This window comes from Bubalus kerabau, chromosome 1, assembly GCF_029407905.1.
Source record: "Bubalus kerabau isolate K-KA32 ecotype Philippines breed swamp buffalo chromosome 1, PCC_UOA_SB_1v2, whole genome shotgun sequence".
Taxonomy (NCBI): domain Eukaryota; kingdom Metazoa; phylum Chordata; class Mammalia; order Artiodactyla; family Bovidae; genus Bubalus; species Bubalus kerabau.
The window spans coordinates 18,390,115-18,405,052 of record NC_073624.1 but is presented as its reverse complement, the minus strand read 5'-3'; the positions used below and the strand labels follow the sequence as shown (position 1 = coordinate 18,405,052).

At 42.6% G+C, this 14,938-nt stretch overlaps 1 protein-coding gene across 1 annotated transcript in view; it reads left to right on the top strand.

Moving 5' to 3' along the window:
* Positions 1-1,021: 1,021 nt before the first annotated feature.
* LOC129644126 (antigen WC1.1-like) overlaps positions 1,022-14,938 on the top strand; it is a 69,207-nt gene continuing 55,290 nt past the window's right edge. The window contains exons 1-2 of the mRNA XM_055569543.1: positions 1,022-1,094; positions 8,507-8,836. Of these exons, the coding sequence (XP_055425518.1) occupies positions 1,022-1,094; positions 8,507-8,836 (403 nt within the window). The remainder of the gene's footprint in view (positions 1,095-8,506; positions 8,837-14,938) is intronic.

Genomic DNA, 14,938 nt, shown 5'->3' with positions numbered 1-14,938 from the left:
CAGGCTAGAGTTGAATGATAACTTCTACTTTCTCTTTGTTTCCTGTAACAGCAATTTCTTTCTTTCTTGAAGCATCATTTGTTGACTAGCTGAGAGGGATATTTCACATAAAATTAATGAAATAAAGGGAAAGGGACTTAGCATGTCTGAAAATCCCTTATAGGGCTTCCCAGGTGGCTCAGCAATAAAGAACCTGCCTGCTAATGCAGGAGACACAGGAGACGTGGGTTCAATGCCTGGGTTGAGACGATCCCCTCAAGAAGGAAATGGCAACCCAGTCCAGTATTCTTGCCTAGGAAATCCTGTGGACAGAGGATCCTGGCAGATTACAATTCAGGGGTCGCAAAAAGTAGGACACAACTGAGCATACATGCACCTTCTCTGGGACCCAATCTCCGGATCATTCTGCGAGGAGAAGACCTGCAATCTCATGCACTCAACTTAATGGTTCCCTCCCCACCTTCTCCACGGTCACCTGTGAATTCCTGAAATCCTTGTCCTCATTTTCTGCTGGCCCAAGAAATGTTCTTGTGCTTGAAGCTTTCTTGTAGTACTGTGCTTGATCCTGAGCTCAGTGCTGGGGAAGATCAATGCTTGATACCACCAAAGTTATTCTCCGTGGTCCGGTGATTTCCACAACCTGACCCTGCAAGATTTTACAGTTCTTGGGGATTGGCCAAGGTAATCAGAGGAAAGAATGGTACTCATGGTTTTTGACGCGACTTTTCTACTCCAGCCCTGGTCAGGGGGCCCGGCTCTCAGGACCACGGAAGCAGGAGGTCAAAGGACCGTGTTGCTCATATAAGGAGATGTTGAACATTCAGAAGCTCATTGGTGTCTGAGCTGCAGAAAGTGGCAGATGCAGCCTCCGATAGTGCCTGAAATGGTGAGAGGTGTCGCTATTGGCTCCCAGGAGGGAGGGTGTAAGGGGTGGTCTATATAGACCCCGGTCGGCACCCTGACGCCTCCTCACAGGCTGATCCTGCAGCTGGGACTGTGACCTTGAGGACGTGGGGTCAGGATGGCTCTGGGCAGACACCTCTCCCTGTGGGGATTCTGTGTCCTCCTCCTCGGCACCGTGGTGGGTGGTCAAGGTAAGAGCTGCCCCTCTGCCTTGGGTCCACACCAGGCAGTGCATGCCTTGGTGAAGGGAAAGGTGTCTGTAGCTGTGGAGCTGAACCTCAGTGTTTTTGACCAAAAAGGGGCCACGCTGACTGTGAATACTTGTCCGTCTCCTGTGGGGGGTCCACTGCTAGTTGTGGCAGATTTTACAGAGCAGTGAGGTTTGCTCTGGACCGAGCTGGGTCAGCCTGAGTCCCCTCCACTCCCTCAGGGAGCTTCTAGGGCCCAGTGGCTCCCAGTGTGTGGAAGCTCCAGCTACTGACCTCAGCTGGGACTCTGGGCTGTTCCCACATGCTCCACGTGCCTGGTGTTTGAGCACTGCCCCTGGGTCCCCATGTTTCCTGTGTGTATGCTCCTGTAGGCTCTGTGTTTGTATTTGTGTGTGTGTGTGTGAGTGTGAGGAGTGTGTGTGTGTGTGTGTGTGTGTGTGTGTGTGTGAGCAGGTGAGTAAGGAGTGTGTGAGGTTGTGTGTGTGTGGAGTGTGTATGTGTGTGTGATTGTGAGGCATGTGTAAGGGTGTATGAGGAGTGTGTGAGGGTGTGTGTGTGTGAGGAGTGAGTGAGGAGTTTGTGTGTGTATGTGTGTGTGTGTGTGTGTGGAGTGGGAGTGTATGAGGAGTTTGTGTATATGTGTGTGTGTGAGGAGTGTGTGGATCCTGTCTCTGTGAGAGGAACAGAGCTGATCAGCAGGGACTGAGTCCATTGGTTTGTGAAGCACACAGGGTCCCACAGGGCTGGGTGTCTTGGCCACTGCATGTAACCAGATCAGAGATAATGGTGCACCTGCCTGCCTCTCTCTGGCTCCTCTCTCCCCATCCCCCAGGCTCCCCGCTGCTTGTTGCTGTGTCTGCCCAGCACTGGGCTCTGTGAGACGCTCTGCCTGCTTACCTCACCTGTCCCTACCAGGTGTCCATTACAGAGCAGAAGCCTACAGCCAGGAGAGGGGACCTCTTGTCTGTAGAGATCAGTTGATGTGCAGCCACAGGTGTATGAGTTCCCTAGTCTCTGCCCCAATCCCTGTGACATTTCCTGATGTGCTGGGGCCCTGGGATGGTCCTTTCCCCTCCCAGGATCTGCTGTGACTCTGTAGGGAGCACTTTCTGCCTCGCGCCCTCTCCTGTTCCTCTCTGGAGCTGGTTTCCCCTGAGTGAGAGGACGGCGGGTGTCAGGGCTGGGGCTGCGGAGAATCTGGTCTCCAGCCTGGAGAAGGCAGCTTTCTCAGATGTGGGTGCTGATCTGGCTGAGACTCCGTGCAGCCCTATCTCATCTCAGAGCTCACTGTCATCCCCTAGACCTCAGCCTTGTGTCCACAGCTCTCCTTGGGAAGTCCCCTCCCTCCTCATCTCTGCTCCTTGAGTGCTGGGCAGGTGCTGGTGAAATGTCTCCTTCTGAGGGCTCTGGGGGTCAGAGGTGGGTTTTGGTCGCACAAGGGGGAGATGATGGATGTTTTGATGCATAGCTCCCTCCTCTTACAAGAAAAATTGTAGGAAATTGTTGTTTTAAAAATCAGTTGTTTTTTAAGAAGCAAGAATATTTCACCAAAGCAAGCACTATTTTCATTTTCTTCGAAACAACACCATTCAGGGTTATCCTATAACATTTTATTCTTCTACTTCATGTTACAGTAGACTTGCTCCTTGTAGAATAATAGTCTTGGCCTTTCTGAGCACCTGATGATTTCTCACATGTTACAGGAATCTCCACCTTGAAATTCATGATGGGCATTGGCATAAAACTATCTCTCAAATGCAATTGATGCCATTAGTGTAGATCCTCAGGATTAGATAATCTGGCATATATTGTTTTGTATCCTGTTTTTACAATCCAGAATATATTTTGGGCATTTTTCTATATCATTAACTATTCTTTTACACACTAAAGCATTTTATTGTAGATTTAAAAAATACAGGCTATCACAGGGATAGTACTGAGTTTTTTAACTGCCTCCAGCTATTTCACTATATGCAGAAATGCAATATGCTCACCTGACCATCTGTATTGAGCATTTAGTTGTTTTCAACATTTTTTGCTATTATGAAAATGTTACTCTGAACTTCCCTGTGTTTAAATGTAGGACCATCCATGACTGCTTCTCTTAATCATATTCTAAAGGTGAGGTTTCCGGGAATTCCCTGGTGGTCCAGTAACTAAGACTCCCTGCTCCTAGTGCAGGGTCCCAGATTCGATCCCTGGTCAGGGAACTAGATTCCACATGTGGCAACTGAGAGTTCACGTGCTGCAGCTAAAGAGCCTGCATGTGGCAACTAAGACCTAGGCAGTCAAATAAATAGATAAATAAACAAATATTTAAATGTTGAAAAAAAAGTGGAGTTGCTGCTTTATAGGCTGAGTACCTCTAAGGCTTTAAGGCTTTGTACCTATACCTTTACGGTTTTTGGTACATAGAGATTAATGCTTGCCAGAAATAGCTGCACTGAACTTTAATTCTACAAATGGTGAATGAGAATGTTAGTTTCCACATAGCTTCACCAACTTTGTCTTCTTATGAGGTTCTAAAACCTTAGCCAGTTTGGTAGGCAAATACTGGCATATATTAGCTAATTTAATCCTTCCTTTGTGAATTACTTTGCTGATTACATTTGTCCTTTTTACCTGGTGATGGCTATCGTTTTTGTCATGATTTGTATTGAAGCTCTTTATACTACTACTATCATCTACTGCAACAACCTACAGTGCACTTACTTATATGAACTCATTTGAGCACACAACAGTCCAACAAGGCAGAATATATTTTTTATCCACCGAACAGATCACTGAGGCAAAGCAAAGTCACTTGCCCAAGATGAGTCAGTTGTAAGACACAGAGGTAAGACTTGAAACCAAGCAATTTGGGTGCAAGTCCCTGTCCTATCGAATTACATTATTTGTAGACTGAATATGCTTCCTTCAGTTTATTGTTTGATTTTTTTGGCTGTACCAAACAAGACCAGGAATCAAGCCTGTGGTACCTGCATTGGAAGTGCAGAGTCCTAATTGTTGAACCACCAGGGAAGTCCCTCATGGACGTTTCTAATAATATTAATTGCCTGTTAAAATTTCCCATTTTTGTTTCCACTTTCAGAGCCTTGTCAAGCATGTTCTTCCCCACTTCAAATTTAAATAAATTATTTTTATCTGTAATAATTTTATGAATATATTTAAATGTGTAAATACTAAATAATTGTGTAAGTTATTTTATGTATGATATAACATTCTACCTAATTTTATTTTTTCCAATGTCATTCCTGAATTATTTTTCTTTTCTTACTGATTTGAATGCCATAAATGTGCTAAATTATATCATTTCCATACCTTCTTTTCAGAATTCATTTAGACTTTCATCCCACAAATGTTTATTAATTTAAAGGTGGGTTTGTGGGGCATTCAATCCATACCCTTTGCAATTCACCAGATGCTGAGGCCCTAATGATGGTGAATAAAGCTCCCTGGCCCATATTAACTGATAGTCTAGTGAAGCTGGACAATAAAACTAGAAATTATAATAAACTCTGATAAGTGCCATCAGTGGGGACACCAGCGGGTTTTTTTTTTTTTTTTTCCAATGAGTTAGCTTTTCGTATCAAGTGACCAAAGTATTGGAGCTTCAACTTCAGTATCAGTCCTTCCAATGAATATTCAGGGTTGATTTCTTTCCTGACAGTCCAAGGCACTCTCAAGAGTCTTCTCCAACACCACAGTTCAAAAGCATCAATTCTTCGGTGCTGCTTCCCAGGTGGTGCTAGTGGTAAAGGACCCGCCTGCCAATGCAGGAGACATAAGAGATGCAGTTTCAATCCCTGGCTTGGGAAGATCCCCTGGAGAAGGAAATGACAATCCACTCCAGTATTCTTGCCTGGGGAATCCCATGGATAGAGAAACCTGGCAGGCTGTGGTTCATAGGGTCACAAACAGTTGGACACTACTGAAACGACTTAGCATGCATGCACGCAGCTTTCTTTATGGTTCAACTCTCACATCCATACATGACCACAGGAAAAATCACAGCTTTGACTATACGGACTTTTGTTTGCAAATTGAGGTCTCTGCTTTTTAATATGCTGACTAGGTTTGTTATGGATTTTCTTCCAAGGAGCAAGTGTCTTTTCATTTCATGGTTGCAGTCATTGTCCACAGGGATTTTGGAGCCCCCCAAAATAAAATCTGTTACTACTTCCACTTTTTCCCCATTGAATTTAGTTCAGATGACCATTTCAAGTATTAAAAGCTGAGATATATATTTCAAGCTCCCATTACTATTATTCCTGTCATTCTTTCCCTTGCATTTGCAAAAGTTTTTGTCTCTCTATATAGTTGTTTTTATCTATTGTTTCCAGCTTTATTGGAAGGTAATCACCATATAATAAGATATAAGTGAAAGGTATACAGTATGATGACTTGAAATACATATGTATATATTCTCCAGTGAAGACATACAGGTGTCCAAAAAAAGACATGAAAAGATGCTGAGCATCACTAATCATTAGAGAAATGCAAATCGAAAGTACAAAGAGGCATCACCTCACACCAGTCAGAATTGGCCATCAAAAACTCTATAAAGCATAAATGCTGGGGATGGTGTAGAGAAAAGGGACTCAACCAAGAGCAGACTCATTGGAAATGATGCTGGAAAACATTGAAGGCAAGAGGAGAAGGGGGAGGCAGAGGAGGAGATGGTTAGATAGCATGATGGTTAGAAATCATCATGAATTTGAGCAAGCTTCAGGATATAGTGGAGGACAGGTGAGCCTGGAGTGCGTGAGTCCATGAATTCACAAAGAGTTAGACATGACTTAGCAACTGAACAACAACAAATAACTGATTCACTCTGCTGTACAGAGGATACAACATTGCAAAGCAACTATACTCCAATAAAAATTAATTTTAAAAGGATACAAATGAACTTATTTGCAAAACAGAAGCAGACTTACAGATATCCAAAACAACTTATGGTTACACAAGGGGAAATGTTGGGAGTTAGGGAGAGGGATAAATCAGGAATTTGAAATTAACACACACACACCTTACTATATATATGATAGATAATTGACATGGACCTACTGTATAGTACAGGGAAGTCTAACCAGTATTCTGTGGTAAGCTATGAGAGAAAAGAATCTAAAAAAGAATGAGTGTATGTATTAAAATATATAACCGAGTCACTTTACTGTACACCTGAAACTAACACAACATTATAAATCAACTATACTCCCCAAATTAAAGTATTAAAAAAGAAATACATATATATTTTGAAACTATTAACATAATTAAGTTAGTTAACACATTTATCACATTACATAGTTACTGTGTGTATGTTTTGAGAACTTTTAAGATTGACTTTATCAGTAATGATCAAATATACAATCCGGTATTGTCAACTAAGATCATGACAACTGATTCCATCATTTCTTGGCAAAAAGATGGGGAAAAAGTGGAAACAGTGACAGATTTTATTTTCTCGGGCTCCAAAATTACCATAGATGGTGACTGAAGCTATGAAATCAAAAGATGTTTTCTCCTTGGAAGAAAAGCTATGGCAAATCTAGGCAGCATATTAAAAAACAGAGAGATCACTTTACCAACAAAGGTCCCTATAATCAAAACTATGGCCTTTCCAGTAGTCATGTATGGTTGTGAGAGCTGGACCATAAAGAAAGTTGAGCACCAATGAAGTGATGCTTTCAAACTGTGGTGCTGGAGAATACTCTTGAGAGTCCCTTGGGCAATGAGGAGATCAATTTGTCGATCCTAAAGGATATCAACCTGAATATTCATTGGAAGACCGATGCTGAAGCTACAATACTTTGGCCACCTGATATGAAGAGCCAATTCACTGGAAAAGACCCTGATGTTGGGAAAGACTGAGAGCAGGAGAAGAAAGGAGTGACAGAGGATGAGATAGTTGGATGGCATCACCAACTCAATGGACATGAGTTTGAGTAAACTCCAGAAAATAGTGAAGGACAGGGAAGCCTGGCATGCTGAAGTTTATGGGCTTGCAGAGAGTAGGACATGACTTGGTGACTAAATAACAATTGTCAACTACAGTCACATGTACATTCCATCCCCAGGGCTTATCTATATTCCAAGTAGAAGTTTGTACCACCATCATCCTTTCCTCCTACTCCCATCCCTACCCAGGCAACCACCAATTTACTCTCCTTATCTATGAATTTGTGTGTTTTTTTTTTAAGAGCTCACATATAAATGAGACCAAACAGTATTTGCTTTTCTCTGTCTTACTTCTTTCACTTAGCATAATGCCTTCCTACATTAATTATTGTTGCTGTGCTACAAATTACTGCAAAGCTTGGCATCTTAGCCCTCATGATTAGAGCCCATGCTCAGCAACAAGAGAAGCCACCGGCAGGAGAGGCTCATACACCACAATGAAGAGTAGCCTCTACTCTGTAACTAGAGAAAGTCTGTGAGTGGCAACAAAAACCCAGCACAGCCAAAAATAAACAAACAAAACAAAACAATAGCTTAAAGCAGCAAACATCTAGCACCTTATAATTTCCATGGGCTAGGAATCAGCAAGGGTCCTCTGACTTGTGTTGTCTCACTGGTTCAATCATCTGAAGGTTCAACGAGGGGTGGGTACCACTCAAACCCACCTGGTTGTTGGCAGCATTCAGACTCTAGGAGACTGTTTAACTGAGAGCCTCAGTCTCTTGCTGGCTGTTGCCAAGAGGCCTCCCTTGGTTGTTTGTCATGAGGGTCTCTCCATACACAGCTCACAATGTGGCAGCTGGCTTCATTAGAGTGAGCTAGAGAGAGAGAGGTCACCAAAAGGAAACCAGAGTCATCTTGAAACCTAATCTCTTAAGTGACATCTCATCACTTTTGCCAAATACTATTTGTTACAGGCATGTTACTAGATACATTGGAGTGTGGGGATTACACAAGGGCATGAACACAGGTGACAGGAATAACTGGGACACTGTGGAGCCTGTTACCCCAGCCCTCTGTTCCTGAGCTGGATGAGATGCTCCCTATGGACAGGGAAGGAGAGGGAGGATTCCTCCCTGGGTCCTGGGCCATGAGCTGTAACTGAGATGGGGAAGCTGGGCCCTAGTAGCCTTGGGCACATCTACAGGGAGGGCAGCATCCAGAGTCTCTGGAGGCCTGTCCTCAGTGGTGTCCCTGGAGCTGGTTCCACAGGCTCGTGAGAAACACCTGGTGCCTCCTTTCCTGCTCCACGTTCAGTGATGGCACATTGGGGGTTTTGAGTTGGCCACGGTGGGAATGTTTATACCATAAAAGTCAACAAATGCAGGGATTTTTTTTCCCCTCAGAGAGAAGATTATTTTTTAATACTTACCAGCACACCACTGCACTCTCTCTTAAAATCTCTCCTGTGTCCTGTGTCTGTGTCTCTCTTGCAGTTCTGGAGCTGAGGCTGAAGGATGGAGCCCACCGCTGTGAGGGGAGAGTGGAAGCGAAGTACAAAGGAGAATGGGGCACTGTGTATACTGAGACCTGGCTCATAAATGGTGTAGAAGACGTGTGCAGACGACTGGAATGTGGAGTTGCCATTGATGCTCCCAGAGGGTCTTATTTTGGACCAAGACTTGGCCCCATTTGGTTTTTATATGGTTCTTGTGAGAGTATAGATGCTGAATCAACTTTGAGTATCTATAAGTGTGTTCATATTGATTTTAAAAACTATAATGACACCTTCTCTCATGACCAGGATATTGGAGCAGTCTGCTCAGGTAAGGCCTGTCTGGTCTGGGAGGGGATTCCCAGCAGGAAACACCTCCATCTCATTCACAGAATGACCATGGGGAAACCAGATCACATGCTTTAGAGCACCCTTGGGGGAAGACTCTGGTCACACTTGATTCTTAGAGCATTAGGTTCTCAAGGGGGGTTAAGGGTTTGCTTGGCCCTGGACAGTAAAAACTTCAGACTTGTGGACAGCTGGACCCTTCAGATCTCTGTGATGTGTCATAAGAGGCGGGGAAGTGAGGTCAAATTTTACAAACAGGTACAACTGCTGGGTTATATTTTCATACAATGATGTGACAGATTAGTTTCATCATGATTATTTTTTATTCTATTGAGATGGCCAGTCAGGTTTGGCCACAAGAGAGGGCATAAGAGAAGGCAAGCATAGTTTATAACACTCTCTGGTCTTAAAGAAACAGAGTCACCAGAGGTATGAAGGGATCATATCAGGGAGGCTGCAAGGAGGTTGACTCAACAAAGCACGAGAAGCCAAAAGAGTGAAGACACATGGAGAAGTGACAACACGGGGAGTCAGGGTGCAACACAAGGAAAAGGCATGAGGGGATCTCACTGGTGCATTTGAAGGTCCCAGGTCACAGTCAGGGCAAGAAGGAGGGTTTGTGGCAGGAGCTAGTCTCATCACCAGGCCACCTCGGTGGGGAGCTCACATTCTGTTTGTGGAGTTGTTGAAGGAGAAGGAAAATATGAAACTTGGAAATTAACAGCACAGTAGCTGACGCACATCAAGTGTAACAGTTAGTGAGGCTAATAGGACCTGAAGTGACTCATGAGAAGTGCTCAGTGCTAAGCGCATTGGATTGTGCCAAGGTGGAGACAGTAAAGATAGCAGTGAGACTAGGGTATGAGTAGGTGGTCAGTTTCCAGTGGTTATTACAATGGTGGAAGATCTAGATGCTTTACACATTAATCCCATCAGACCAGGTGGACTAGAGGAAAAGTCAGCTATCACAGTGAGTTCCTAATGTAGGTAGTTGAGTCTTTCAAAATGGTCAGCCATCTGGTGGGTGAGACAGGGGGAGCCCTGAGAATATTTGCAGTACATTTCTAGCAGCTCATGGCTAATCAGCTCTTTTGGGGAAGATCACCAGAAAAGTGATCTTTTCCAATCTCACCCTCAAAAGATCTTTGATGATACTAGTTGAGACCCCTAAGAAAAGAATTACTTTAATTTAGGCAACTTTATTGAGGTATGACTGACATACAAAACGCTGTATATATTTAATGTATACAACTTAGAACTTTGGGAGGTAAGTATACATCTGCAAATGTTTTCTTCTGTTATTATTATTATTAAAAATAATTAGTTTCAAGGGGCATTTGAGTTTCAGATAGGAATTTTTTGTTTTAAGAAAATCTGTTTTCTGGCATTTCAAGTAATATTTCTATTGTTACCATGCCCTAATCATGGTTTCAACTGCAGATAAAATTGTGGAAACACATGTGTTTCCACCTTATTTTGATAAATCAGCATCTGAGTAAAAATACAGTGTGTGGTGCTGTAAGCTTATGTGATGTTGGAGCTCCTAATGTTACTGTTTTAAGAAAATCAATGTTTCAATATTAATTTCAGTCAGGATATACTTAAAAATTAACAGGGTGCTATGGCATTTTAACCTTGATTATGGTTTTTACTCCCTAAGGCTGCTCTAATTTAGACTTTCACATGTTTATGAACTGTTCCAGTTTTTTTGTGCTAATCTCTTTGTCAGTTTCTTCCCTCTGGTCTATTGCTTCTATATTTTCAGAAACATGTTTTAGTGAAGGCTGGTCAAAGTGGTGACACAGGAGAAGTAAAAAGAGAATAGCATGTCTGTTCCAATTCTCTAATTGAAACTGAAGTCTTGGAGTTTCTTCTCAATTTTAGGAAAGTGGTGTGAAAGAGAATTTCACCCTCTTGACCTTTTAGAACTAATACCCAAAAAAGATGTCCTTTTCATTATAGGGGACTGGAATGCAAAAGTAGGAAGTCAAGAAACACCTGGAGTAACAGGCAAATTTGGCCTTGGAATACAGAATGAAGCAGGGCAAAGACTAATAGAGTTTTGCCAAGAAAATGCACTAGTCATAACAAACACCCTCTTCCAACAACACAAGAGAAGACTCTATACATGGACATCACCAGATGGTCAACACCGAAATCAGATTGATTATATTCTTTTCAGCCAGAGATGGAGAAGCTGTATACCATCAGCAAAAACAAGACCAGGAGCTGACTGTGGCTCAGACCATGAACTCCTTATTGCCAAATTCAGACTTAAATTGAAGAAAGTAGGGAAAACCACTAGACCATTCAGGTATGACCTAAATCAAATCCCTAATGATTATACAGTGGAAGTGAGAAATAGATTTAATGGCCTAGATCTGAGAGACTGCCTGATGAACTATGGAATGAAGTTCGTGACATTGTACAGGAGACAGGGATCAAGATCATCCCCATGGAAAAGAAATGCAAAAAAGCAAAATGGCTGTCTGGGGAGGCCTTACAAATAGCTGTGAAAAGAAGAGAAGCCAAAAGCAAAGGAGAAAAGGAAAGATATAAACATCTGAATGCAGAGTTCCAAAGAATAGCAAGGAGAGATAAGAAAGCCTTCTTCAGCAATCAATGCAAAGAAATAGAGGAAACCAACAGAAATGGGAAAGACTAGGGATCTCTTCAAGAAAATCAGAGATACCAAAGGAACATTTCATGCAAAGATGGGCTCGATAAAGGACAGAAATGGTAGGGACCTAACAGAAGCAGAAGATAGTAAGAAGAGATGGCAAGAATACACAGAAGAACTGTACAAAAAAGATCTTCACGACCCAGATAATCACGATGGTGTGATCACTGACCTAGAGCCAGACATCCTGGAATGTGAAGTTAAGTGAGCCTTAGAAAGCATCACTATGAACAAAGCTAGTGGAGGTGATGGAATTCCAGTTGGGCTATTCCAAATCCTGAATGATGATGCTGTGAAAATGCTGCACTCAATATGCCAGCAAATTTGGAAAACTCAGCAGTGGCCACAGGACTGGAAAAGGTCAGTTTTCCTTCCAATCCCAAAGAAAGGCAATGCCAAAGAATGCTCAAACTACCTCACAATTGCACTCATCTCACACGCTAGTAAAGTAATGCTCAAAATTCTCCAAGCCAGGCTTCAGCAATATGTGAACCATGAACTTCCTGATGTTCAAACTGGTTTTAGAAAAGGCAGAGGAACCAGAGATCAAATTGCCAACATCTGCTGGATCATGGAAAAAGCAAGAGAGTTCCAGAAAAACATCTATTTCTGCTTTATTGACTATACCAAAGCCTTTGACTGTGTGGATCACAATAAACTGTGGAAAATTCTGAAAGAGATGGGAATACCAGACCACCTGAACTGCCTCTTGAGAAATTTGTATGCAGGTCAGGAAGCAACAGTTAGAACTGGACATGAACAACAGACTGGTTCCAAAGAGGAAAAGGAGTTCGTCAAGGCTGTATATTGCCACCCTGTTTATTTAACTTATATGCAGAGTACATCATGAGAAACGCTGACTGGAAGAAACACAAACTGGAATCAAGATTGCCGAGAGAAATATCAATCACCTCAGATATGCAGATGACACCCACCCTTATGGCATAAAGTGAAGAGGAACTAAAAAGCCTCTTGATAAAAGTGAAAGTGGAGAGTGAAAAAGTTGGCTTAAAGCTCAACATTCAGAAAATGAAGATCATGGCATCCGGTCCCATCACTTCATGGGAAATAGATGCGGAAACAGTGGAAACAGTGTCAGACTTTATTTTTATTGGCTCCAAAATCACTACAGATGGTGACTGCAGCCATGAAATTAAAAGACGCTTACTCCTTGGAAGGAAAGTTATGACCAACCTAGATAGCATATTCAAAAGCAGAGACATTACTTTGCCAACAAAGGTCCGTCTAGTCAAGGCTATGGTTTTTCCTGTGGTCATGTATGGATGTGAGAGTTGGACTGTGAAGAAGGCTGAGCGCCGAAGAATTGATGCTTTTGAACTGTGGTGTTGGAGAAGACTCTTGAGAGTCCCTTGGACTTCAAGGAGATCCAACCAGTCCATTTTGAAGGAGATCAGCCCTGGGATTTCTTTGGAAGGAATGATGCTAAAGCTGAAACTCCAGTACTTTGGCCACCTCATGCGAAGAGCTGACTCATTGGAAAAGACTCTGATGCTGGAAGGGATTGGGGGCAAGAGGAGAAGGGGATGACAGAGGATAAGATAGCTGGATGGCATCACTGACTTGATGGACGTGGGTCTTAGTGAACTCTTGGAGTTGGTGATCGACAGGGAGGCCTGGCGTGCTGCGATTCATGGGGTCACAAAGAGTCAGACACGACTGAGCTACTGATCTGATCTGATCTTATCAGATTGTTGAAGGTGAAGTACTGTGTTTAGGATAAATCCAGAGTAGAAATCATTTCTGAGCTCTGTGGAAGAGCTGACATCGGAGGACTGCAATTTTCTTAATGGGAATTTTTTAAGAAACTTCAGATTTTTTTCAGATTTTCCATTTTTTTTGTGCTTTCAAATATTGGTAGTTGTATTTTCAAGGGAAGACATGCAAAGACCTAACAGAAGTAAAAGGATAAAAGAGAGGCAGCAGGAATACAAAGAAGAACCACACAAGAAAGGACTTATTGACCCAGATAACGATGATGATGTGGTCATTCACCTAGAGCCAGATATCCTGGAGTCTGAAGTCAAGTGGGCCTTAGGAAGCATTAAGACAAAAAAAGCTAGTGAAAGTGATGGAATTCCAGCTGAGCTAGTTCAAATCCTAAAAGATGACCCTGTTAGAGTGCTGCACTCAATATTCCAGCAAATTTGGAAAACTCAGCAATGGAGTTCCACAGGACTGGAAAAGGTCAGGTTGTTTTCATTTCAATCCCAAAGATGGACAATGCCAAAGAAAGTTTAAAGTTCCACACAACAGCACTCATTTCATATGCTAGCAAGGTAATGCTCAAAATCCTTCAAGCTAGGCTTCAACTGTATGTGAACTGAGAACTTCCAAATGTACACGCTGGATTTAGAAAAGGAAGAGGAACCAGAGATCATATTGCCAACATCTGTTGGATCATAGAAAAAGCAAGAGAATTCCAGAAAAAAATCTACTTCTGTTTCATTGACTATGCTAAATCTTTTGACTGTGTGCATCACAACAAACTGTAGGAAATTCTTAAAAAGGTGGGAATACCAGACTACCTTACCTGTCAAGAAGCAGCAGCTAGAACCAAACATGGAACAATGGACTGGTTCAATGCAGGGAAAGGAGTATGACAAGGCTGTATGTTGTCACCCTGCTTATTTAATTTATATGCAGAGTACATCATGCGAGATGCTGGACTGAATGAAGCACAAGCTGGAATCAAGATATTCAGGAGAAATATCAACAACCTCAGATATGCAGATGTTATCACTCTAGTGGCAGAAAGTGAAGAGGAACTAAAGAACCTCTTGATGAAGGTGAAAGGAGAGTGAGAAAGCTGACTTAAAACTCAACATTCAAAAACTAAGATCAGTCTATGGTCACACCACCCTGAACATGCCCAATATTGTTAAAAAACTAAGATCATGGCATCCAGTCCCATCACTTCATGGCAAATGTGCAGTGCTAAGTCGCTTCAGTTGTGTCCAACTCTGCACAACCCTATGGACTGTAGCCTGCCAGGCTCCTCTGTTAATGGGATTTTCCAGGCAAGAATACTGAGGTGGGTTTCCATTTCCTCCTCCTGGGAATCTTCCCAGGATGGAAGGGAATCGAACCCACATCTCTTGTCTACCTCCATTGGTAGGAAGGTTCTTTACCACTAGCATCACTTGGGAAGCAAATATATGGGGGAGAAATGGAAACAGTGGCAGATTTTATTTTCTTGGGCTCCAAAAGCACTGCAGATGGTGACTTCAACGATGAAATTAAAAGATGCTTGCTCTTTGGAAGAAAAGCTATGATAAACCTAGATAGCATTTTAAAAAGCAGAAACATCACTTTGCTGACAAAGGTCAAAGCTATGTTTTTTCCAGTAGTCTGGTATGGATGTGAGAGTTGGACCATAAAGAAGAC